The sequence below is a fragment of the Octodon degus genome, unplaced genomic scaffold (assembly GCF_000260255.1).
Source record: "Octodon degus isolate 3935 unplaced genomic scaffold, OctDeg1.0 scaffold00181, whole genome shotgun sequence".
Lineage (NCBI taxonomy): Eukaryota > Metazoa > Chordata > Mammalia > Rodentia > Octodontidae > Octodon > Octodon degus.
In genome coordinates this window covers 3,495,675-3,506,020 of record NW_004524757.1, presented here as the reverse complement: position 1 = coordinate 3,506,020, position 10,346 = coordinate 3,495,675, and the positions used below count along the sequence as shown (strand labels likewise).

General features: G+C 48.0%; 1 protein-coding gene across 4 annotated transcripts; it reads left to right on the top strand.

Moving 5' to 3' along the window:
• Window positions 1–1,356: 1,356 nt before the first annotated feature.
• LOC101574461 (melanoma-associated antigen 10-like) lies at window positions 1,357–9,907 on the top strand. 4 transcript variants are annotated; one of them, XM_023703819.1, is made up of 5 exons: window positions 1,357–1,462; window positions 4,418–4,519; window positions 6,030–6,122; window positions 7,854–7,941; window positions 8,207–9,907. In XM_023703819.1, exon 5 carries the CDS (start codon window positions 8,252–8,254, stop codon window positions 9,296–9,298), a length of 1,047 nt encoding a protein of 348 aa, XP_023559587.1. In that variant the 5' UTR covers window positions 1,357–1,462; window positions 4,418–4,519; window positions 6,030–6,122; window positions 7,854–7,941; window positions 8,207–8,251; the 3' UTR covers window positions 9,299–9,907. The 4 variants fall into 4 exon arrangements, with proteins under 4 accessions (XP_023559587.1, XP_023559589.1, XP_023559588.1 ...); XM_023703821.1 differs by having other exon boundaries at window positions 7,854–7,946; XM_023703820.1 differs by lacking the exon at window positions 6,030–6,122.
• The last annotated feature ends 439 nt before the right edge of the window (window positions 9,908–10,346 follow it).

The following is a 10,346-nucleotide window of genomic DNA, read 5'->3' as shown; positions in this document are numbered from 1 at the left end:
TTGAGGACTGGTGATGTGGGACTTGTGTTTGGATGGGGTAGGGAAGTTGGGGTCTACAATGAGGCCTGCATAAGTGGCCCATGACAGCGTGAGTTTAAAAAAAGTTTTAAGCGCCTCCGTAGAGGAGTTTGTAAACATCTCTGCAACACAGTTCAGCCTGCAGCAGCACCTCATACCAGAGATGCCAGTGACCCCAGGGTAATGTGAAGACAGCAGGAAAATGAAGATAGTGCTAATAACTATAGAGACAGTCTAAACCCACCATAGGGGGTGAAGACTGGCTTTCAAACTAAGTACTATTTAATACAGCATAAAGAAAGCAGTAGAAATAGAAAAGAAAATGCAGGAATAAAGCATGTATGGTAATAGTAGTTACTCTATGATCAAATAAAGATCTCCTCCCTTCTACCCCAGGGAACTCTGGGAGTCAGAGTCTTCCCGTGAGGTGAACATTCTCAGGTCCATGGAAGATGTAGGCCTAGGCTGTGCCAAGAACCAAAGTGCAAACCTCTAGAAAGGCTGCACATGGCCTACAGAATCTGGTCATTCCCCTCTTGTTGCGCCTCAGGCACAATTATGGATGTGATGTCAATTAACTGCCAGCCCTTGGAATCAGGGAAATGGCCTTGTTCTGTGGTGCTATTTCAGATGAGGGAATTCGAGAGGACCCCAGCTTATTTAGGCTAGGATGCAGGCTAGAGCAGAAGGAGTAGGGTGGAAACCTCATGGCAGAGAAAGTGTCAGCAAATAATCCAGATATTCTATTTTGTCATTCCTGCGCTTCAAAGAAGGGTTTTCAAGTGAGACCACATTGCCACTCAGGGGAGCTTGAGAGTCAGGCTCTTGGTCTAAGGAGGATAGTTTAAGGTACATATAATATGGGGATCCAGGCTTTGCCAGGACTCAAGGTAATGATCCCTAGGGAAGTTTGGGGATGGGGAGCCCCCTTCAACCGCGGATGTGAGACCTCAGGCACATCACTGGATGTGAGGCCCACTCACTTTGACCCATTCGGTGAGAGTGACAGGAGGACCTACTGTGAGTTTCAGGCTTCAGGTGAGAGGAGCACAGTGGCCTAGGATCAGTTGGATGGGCTGTGGGGAGAGGGATGATGTCTCAACCCAGAGAGAGAGGATCCCTGGACTATCCAAATCTTCCCCTCTTGTTGATCCTGAGCCACACAGGGGCCAGTTTGTTGTAATGAGCTTCAGCCTCAGGGAACTTTGTAAGGGAGCGCCTTGGCCAGTCAGGAAGAGAATCAGGTCTACAGAGGACGAGGATACTGGTTCAACCAACAGCCAATGTGCTGATCCCTAGGGAGATGGGAGGGGCCTGGAGAATTCCTGTCTGCTCTTGCTGTGAGCCCTGAGAGACCAGTGAATATTCTCAGACGGGATGTCTACTCACTGCTACCTCTTCGCTCAGTGAGACGTGAGGTCCTGTCCTGAGCTACGTGCTTCAGGTGAGAAAGAAAAGAGGGCTAGACTTGATTATGGGGTCACACTGAGGGGTTGTGTGGGGAGTGAGGAAGCCTCATCCCAGAGAAGGGGACCTGGAACAATCCAGATATACTTGTGTTGTCAGCCCTGAACTTCAGGGAAGAATTCTCAGATAGGGGTTTGATTTTGGCTTAGTGGACATAGATTGCAGAGTTAGAGCCTTGTTCTGAGGTTCAGGGTTTAGATAAGAGAAGTGGAAAAGACCTGGGCTCAGTTAACTCCAGGTGTGGGAAGACTGAGGGAATCCCTTTCCAGACAGAGGGTCCTGGAACCTTCTAGGAAAACCTGTTAGCAGTCTATGTTGCTTTGTACATAATTCTCAGGATAGTGTCCCCTGTGTCCTCCCTGTGACCTAAGGGATCATTTTTCTAAGCACTTTGTTTCGTGTGTGTGATAGCAAAAAAGGGGACTCAGGTCAGTTTGGTCAAGGCAGGATCAGACAGCAGAATGAGGAAACCCCAAGTTAGAGAGATGGTCCCCAAAGTAATCCAGATTTGCCTCTGTTGTTGGCCTAGCACCAGCGGAAAATGTCTCAGAGGAGCACTCCTTTCACTTCAGGGCACTAGTGGAGGAGATTCAGAGCCTACTTCTCTAGGACTTGCCTGGGTGGGAGGAACAGAGAGGTCCAAGGCTCAATTAGGTCATGGGGGGACCCTGAGGCACAGTGAAGAAGCCCCAAGGAAGGCTTTGGGTCCCCAAACAACCCAGATCTGCCTTGGTTACAGCCCAGCACCCAAGGGAGAGGGGAGAATTTTCAGGACACCCTCTGCTTTTGCCTCAGGGAACCAGAAGAGAGACACAGCCTTGCTTTGAAACCTGTTTCAGGTCTAGGCAACAGAGAGGACTGGGCTCACGTAGGTCACAGTGGAGGCTGGGGGCCACTGTTGAAGCCTCAACTCACTAGACTTTCCCCTAAAATCCAGGTCTACCTACGCCATACACACACAAGAGTAGATATGACCAGCACCACACTGAAGCAGATGTGATAGGATGGGCCCCTCAGTCACATCTGCCACAGGTGACCTGGGCATCAGAGCCTTGCTCTGAGGTCTGCCCTTCAGGTGGGCTGAGAAGACAGGCCTCAAGATTGCTTAGGATAAGTTCAGGGGCCGAGAGGAAGAGAGGAAGACCCAGCCAAGGCTGACAGTGTGGAACTGTCTCATATCTGCTGTTGCTGTTGGCATCACTGCACTGTGCAGTGGATATTCTCAGGTGAGCACCCCTGTTGTCAGGGAACCTGTGGAATTAAGAGCCTAGCTCTGAGGCCCTTGCTTAAGGTAAAAAAAGTAGAGTGTCCTTGGGCTAGGCAAGGTCAGGTTGAGGAGCTGGGGGTTAGTGTGGAAGCCCTGAGCCAGGTTGGGGTCCCCACTTCATACATCTTTGCCTGTGCTATCAGCCCTGTACCCAGGACACTCCTGCCAGGACACTCCACTTCCACTCCCAAGCTCATGGTGGCCTCTGTGCCTTAGACATCTCTGTGTCAGACTCTTTATCGAAGGGGGGACATACTGTGGTAGGTCTAGAAAGAGAGTCCTGCCTTTAGAAGTTACTAAGGTAAGAGAGTAGAGAAGGGCTGTGAAACAATCTCTGTTAGCACCTCCTCTCAGCCCCGTTATGGCCCCTGCAAGATACTGTGTATGGCATCCAGTGACTTCAGTCTGTGGGGTCAGAGAGAGATGACAGCCTTATTCTGAGTTCTACTGATTAGCTGAGGGGAGCAGGGAGAGCCTGTTTGATGTCCAGGTGAGGTCCTGAGGGACCGGAGGAAGCCCCATCCCAGAGAGAGGGTCTCTGAACAACCCAGAGTCATCTCTCCTGTCAGACCTGGACCACAGGGCTGCAAGCTTGTCAGGACGAGCATCTCCTCACTTTGGCCTCAAGGACCTGGAATTCAGAGCTCTGGTGGGTGTGGGTACACTCATGTAGACAGAGATGGGCATTCAGGCTCTGCCGGCCACCAAGTTCCAAACCCATAGGAAAGAAGGATGGCCCCTCCACATGCCACTAGAGGAGCCCTACAGGTGACCTCTCTGACCATTATCAGGCCTGGCAACCCCGTGGCATGGTGCTGGGATGCGTGTTTCCTCATTTCCATGTGTGAGGTCCTGAGAATGGTAACAGGCTTTGGCACAGAAGGGGTGCTTTACACTCCAGAAGGGAGGTGCTCATAGATACCTGTCCCTGTTCAGATTCCAGGGAAGCCCAGTGCAGTGTCATAAGGCAGGGGATTTCTGACTTCTTCAACAATGCCTAAGGAACCCTACGGTCTTTGAAGAAGTAATGCCTCAGGGGAAATGGAGAGACACAGGCCCTGACTCAGTCAAATGAAAGATGAGGCAAGACTGCAGGGACCAGGACACATGACAGATGGGACTCAGCCTGTGCATTCTTTCAGGCTGAGTGCTGTCCTGCATGCCTACCTAAAATCTGTGGGAAGAGGATGCAGGTCAGGAGGGATGGGGTTATTTCCAGACTCTAGGGGAGGACTACAGGGAGGATTGCTGAGGAGAAATTATACTGTAGACCAGAGGGGGGCCTCCACTTATTTGTGAGCCCCTGGGGGTTGCAGTGCACCTTTGCCCCTGGCTCTTGGTGGCAGAAAGGACAGGGTCTTGGTCTGAGTGGTATGGCCTCAGGTCAGCAGATTCAAGACATGAGAAGCCTGCCCCTACTGGCAGGCCCCTGGCCTCAGGCAGGACCTTAGAGAAGAGTCACCTACCCAGTATTTCCACCTCTACTGTCCTAGGGAGATGGTGGCCTTAAATTGCAGCCTCAGGTCAGCAGCAGGGTAATGTGAACATCTGGGTCTGCATCAGGCAAAGGGAGGGCCTCTGGATTCTGCTCCTCTGTCAGACTGGGGAAACCCTTACAGAGGTGTGCAGATGTGTTGTGCTTTTGTCTCCTTGGTCTCAGGGAAGTGGGCCTTGCTGCGAGGATCTTCACCAGCTGTCAGAGAAGCCACACCCGCTCTACAAAGGGAGCAGGCCAGGATCTTCTGAAAATCAAGGAGAGGAATCTGGGTGAGCACTGAAGCCTCTTCTTTTGCTACATGTTTGCAATACATAATAATTACAGGCCTCGTGGGACTTGATACAAGCAGATGGCATATGTTCACTTTTTTTTCTTTATTTTGACACTGAAGATTGAACTCATGGCCTTGCACTTGCCAGGCAGGCGCTTATACTGCTGAGCTAACTCCCCAGCCTTCATTCTTCTTGTAATCTCCCTTCCTTCTCTTTCCTCCCCATCCTTGCCTCTGTTGGACGATACAATACTACACAGTGATCACATTCCTCACAAGGACTTGGTGTGTGTACAGGTTTCCAGTTCCCTTTATTTATGTTTTTTTTTTTTTTTTTTGGTGGAACAGGGGATTGAACTTCAGGCCCTTGCACTTTCCAGGCAAGCGCGTATTCTACTGAACTATCTCCCCAGCTCTCCCCCTCTTTTATCTGATGTTTTTTCTCCTGCTCCTTTTCCTCTCTCTTTCCATCTCTTGGTTTCCTCTTGATATGCTGAAGATCTCACTACTTCATATTATTCAACTTCCATTTTGCTGCTTATTTATATTTTGAGTTTCTAGTATAAGATATCCCATGTGACATTTAAGCTTGAGTGTCTGATTAATTCATTTAACAGTGTGGCATCTAGCTGCATCTGTTTTCCTTTAAATGACTGACGTTTATCCTTCTTGTCAGAGTAGTACTCCATTCTGAGTATATACCACGTTGTCTTTATCCATCCATGTCTTAATGGAGATATAGACTGCTTCCAAGATTTGGCCACTGTGAATTGTGCTGCTCTCAACATGGGTTTGCATATAATGCTGTGACATGATGTCCTTAATTCTCAGGGGAAGACACCTAGAAGACGAATATCTAAGTTGAATGTAACGTTTAGCATTAGTTGCCTAAATCATCCCCATACTGATTTCCACTGGTAGATCCACTTGACATTCCTGCCAACAATAAAGAAGTGTTCATCTTCCCCCCACAGCTCAGTTTGTATTTACTATTAATTGATTCCTTCTAGGTAGCCATTTGACTGAGGCATGTTAAATCTGTATAACAGTGTTGGAAGTATGGCCATTTTGACTCTGTCGGTTCTGCCAGCAGAGGAAAGCTCCCCATTCCTACTATCTTCCTCAACCTACTGGAATTTTCATAGTTGAGACCCTTCACTTCCTTGGTTAGGTTAATCAGTACTTTATTTTTCTCAGTGCTATTGTGAGATGTATCATTTGCCTCTGTTCTTTCTCTGAGTTCATTACTAATATAAAGGAACTCAGTTGTTTTTTATGTTGTCTTTGTAACTTTCTACACTGCTAAATTTGATTATTTATGATGAAAGTTTTGGGAGTCTTTTAGGTAGAGGATCATGTCATCTGCAAATAGGGACGATTCAATTATTCCTTTCACACGTTTCCTTCATTTCTTGAAAGAAATCTCTGTAGTTCGCAAGATTTGTATCAGTTCCTTCCACATTCTGGGTGATCTACTTCTCGTTTATTTTTTTTTTCCTTTCCCCCAGTTGTGATTTTCCAGGCTGTCAATTCCAAATCTTGGAGCCTCTCAATTGCTGCTGATCATCACTGTGCTGCTTTCCAGCCCTGAAGCTTTGACGGTAACTTACTACCATAAACAAATGGACCCCACAGAGCCTGGCTCCTCCTGTCATTGGGGTGGAGTTCCTGGTGACAGTGGCTGCATATAAATTGCTGAAAGTTCTGCTAGTGGTTACACTTGGGAAAACTCATGGAGTTGTGGTCCAGTAAAGGGAGCTATACATGGTTAGTGAGTGGAGGACCCCAGGAGTGTACAGACCCAAGGTATGGGCCCATTCTGCAGACTGATGCTATCTGCAGCCCAGAAACAACAGATCCCACAGCGTCTTCCTCTTCTCCGTATCAGTCCTGGGAGGCTATAATTGGCAGGCTCACTTCTGCCATGGGGCAGAAGGGAGGCTCCCTGGAGATGAGGACTATGGGAGATCAACTCATCTCAAGGGCAGCACTGAAAGAAGGAAAATTGAGAACCTGTAGAAGCACCTAGGGGATACCTTTGTATATTTTCATTACTAAGACACAGTACCTGACACCAGCAGTTTAGTGGAAGATTTGGGCCCACAGTTTCCAGAGGTTACAGTTCATAGTTATCCAGACCAAAGGCAGAACAGCAGAGTAGAAGATATTGGTAGGAAGAGAGGTGCTCACTAGAAGTCCTTCAGGAAGCAAAGGATAAAGGGGACAGCCAGGAAGGAAGACATAACCTCCTTGTCACACCCACAGTTAGCCTCTTTCCACCAGGCCCCACCACCTAACAACAGGTCAGCTGTAAGCCTCGCTCCATAATCCAATTATGTCCTAGACAGCTTCCCTATGATCCCATGGGACTAGGAGAAATTTAGGCCTACAGCGTAACAGGTTGGCATCACAAGAGAAATGAGCAGAGATCTTGCTGTCAGCGCTGAAGTTCCTTGTAGGGGTGCATGCTGGGTGTCTGCTCACTTCTTCTGAGAATCCTGAGGATTTCAAGGAAGTAATGGATTCCACCTGAGATGCTGTCTTCAGTTTAGCACAGGGAGGCCCCCCACCAGGTCAGGAGCCACACAGTTCCCATATCTGCAAACAGTCAAGATGAGGACCATAAGGGCTTAGTGCACTCCTGACCTGAACACAAACAATTGTGTGCTCTTCTGACATCAGACCTATGTTCGTTGTCATCCCAGGCAGCCTGTGCAGGGTTGTCAAGCTGAGTCTGCTCTCTTAGGTCTGTATGACTGCTATTAGTGAGGTGAAGGCCCTGGTATAAGTGGACTTGAACTGGGACAGCACAAGTCGGATCCAGGGTCTATAAATGGTGTAGATGAGGTACAGGGAATCCACTCACCTGAACACAGATTATCTTAGCCTCAGCGCGTCCCTTTGATTACCAGTAGTCAGATGCAGGAATCATAGGTATACTCCCAGTCCATCACTTCCTGTTTCAGTGTATGTTTTTAAAGAGGGAAGTCCCAAGTCATTGCAGAGAGAGTCATACACCTATCCTTTTGAGATTTGTTTAGATAAAGATGGAACAGGCTCCCTTTCCCAGGACACATGGACTCCATTGAACTTGCCCATGCCATCTGTTGCCCCCAGGCAGCTGTGGCCAGATGTGTCACTTGGTGTCTTTTGCCACCTATCAAGAATGAGGCACTATTCTGAGTTTGCAATGGTCTTCAGCAAGCATAGAGGTGACCATTCACCTAGAAAAGAGTGGAGCTCACAAATCCAGTCCACCCATCCTGTGAGGGCTGGGGCAGCTGGATTGTCCTTGAAATCTGTAGCCTGAGGAGCCTCCATGCCTCTTACAGGAGCTCCAGGAACCAGGGGTGAAGGTGCTGTGAAGCAGTGTCCTCGGCCCACTCAGCAGAAGAGGGCCAGGTAGTGTCAGGAGTCAAGGTGAGGTGCATGCCCTGTTGTGACCCTAAGGTTTTCCCTACCCTAGTCCCCAGGCTTCCTATGCCATACTGTCTTCCCTCGAGCCTTGTTCTCTGAATTCAACTACAACCAGAAATGAAGTCTCATTTCATATCCCAGGATCATGGGGACTGGGTCTTGTGGTGCCAAGAGCATCCCACAGGCAAAAGACCTGAAATGGGCCCTTGTGGGAGACAAGTATGTGATTCTGAGCTGAGAATATTAATAGTTTCCCTTTCTCCTCCAGGGATTTGAGTCCTCAACAACAAGGTTGCTGTCTCCACGGAACATCATGATGCCCTATGGTCAAAAAGGGAAACCCAACAAGCTAGGGGGAAGCCATCCAACCCAGAGAAATACACAGGTTCCCATGGGTGCACAGGCCCCCATGGATAGGGTGGAGGAAGCAGTAGCCACCACTTCCTCTGCACCTTTTTTGTCCTATGAGGAAATGGGGGCCAGACCAAAACAAAGGCTGGGGCTTGGAACACCAAGCTGTCCTCAGAATTCTCGGGGCACTTTGTCTCCCCCAGCTGCCAGGGAATCTAGTGAAATGAACCAATGTATTATGAGCTCTAGCAGACAAGAAGTGAAGGACCAAAGGCCCTCACAGGACATGACCTTGCCTCAGATGCTGCGCCATGTGTTTCTAAATGACAAGTTAGATAAATTGGTGCCATTCTTGCTCGGCAAGTATCAAAAGAGTGAGCAGGTCACCATGGAAGAAATGCTACATGCTATACACCATGATTACCGTGAGCAGTTCCCCCTGATTTTCAGGGATTTCTGTGAGTGCATGCGTCTGGGCTTTGGCATCGATATGAGGGAAGTGTATTCCCCTGAGCACAAGTATGTCCTTGTCCCCTTATTGGGCCTCACTTACAATGGATTACTGGATGATGATTATCAGAGCTTTCCTCAAATCAGTATCCTGATAGTCATCTTAACCATCATCTTCATAAAAGGCAACCGTGCCAGTGAGGAGGACATAGCACAGGTACTAAGAATGAGGAAGATGTTAGCCCAGAAAGATAATATTGAACTTGGGGAGCCCTGGAAATTCATCACTGTGGATTTGATAAGGGAACGTTACCTGGAATATCAGCAGATTCCTAATAGTTACCCTCCTCGCTTTGAGTTCCTGTGGGGTCCAAGGGCCTATGCTGAAACCAGCAAGATGAAACTCCTCGAGCATTTGGCCAGGCTTCATAGGCGAGATCCCAGGTCTTACCCAGTTCTGTACGCTGAGGCCTTGAGAGAGGAACAAGACATGGCCAGTGGCCCTGAATGCGCAAAGTGGATGCGAGGGGCGTGGCGCTTTCCCAAGGCGCAAGAGTAGTTTAGCTATTGTGAAGTGAGGACGGTTCCTCAGTCTCTGCTTAAGGAGACCTGGCACTTTCCTAAGCATGATGGGCTAGAGGAAGATTTCAGAAATGCAGCGTATACCACCTTGATGCCTGTTTTATTGGGATTCCTTGGAAACTTAACACTTGCTTTGCTTATGATTTTTGAAAACTTTTTCCTGCTTTATAAGGTCAAAGTAGCTTGCACATTTTATTTGCAGAACAGTGTTGATGTTACATGTAATTCTAGTTTTGTGATAAGTATAGCTGATTATGATTTCTAATGCAAATATGATTTTATGTGATGTTGATCACAAATAGATTTTGCTTTTCCATTCCAGTGTAAGAGTCTTCCTTTTTGTGCAGAAAACTGAGAAACTTCATCTTCTTTGTGATAAGAAAGGTTTGGAATAAGAAATAACCTTGTAATGTGTAGAATGGTTAAATCAAGTAAGATGGACTATGAAAAAAGGAGAAGACTGAAAATCATCCCTTAGCTCCTTATTCCTTTCCCCCATTGTTCTATACTATTAAGATATATGTACACCTGAATATGCTTGCTTTTTTCTGTCATGTAATTGAAGTTTGTTGTCAATAAAGAGCCCCACCTGCTCACAGGCACATTCACCTCTGAACTTTGTTGCGCACATGCCCTTCGGAAGGCCTTGTGTCTGTGCTGGAGACGTGAGCACACCACACAGAACGGAATCCAATCTGCAGTGTAAGATGGTGGATACCAAGAGTATCACTGATATCAGAAAAATACAGAGATGTCCTCAGAGAACTAAGGGACATGTGAAAGGGCCCTGCAGGGTGGCATCTAGCAGAGCACAGCCACAGGTGTGTGCTGAGCCACAGAAGTTTGGGGCTTGGGGTCAGTGCAGTTCCATCTACAGAAGTTGGCTTTCGTGCAGCTGCAAAGTAGCCAGGGCTGGACCCCCAGATGAGGTGTCTTGGGCCTGAGGTGACAACCAGATAGCACAAAAGACTGCTCTGAGCAGTGCTTGGAGATGATGCAGGAAACTGTGAGCAATCTCTTGATGA

Coding starts and splice junctions, on each gene's coding strand:
- LOC101574461 (XM_012517456.2), top strand. CDS start 8,252: ATGATGCCCTATGGTCAAAAAGGGAAACCCAACAAGCTAGGGGGAAGC.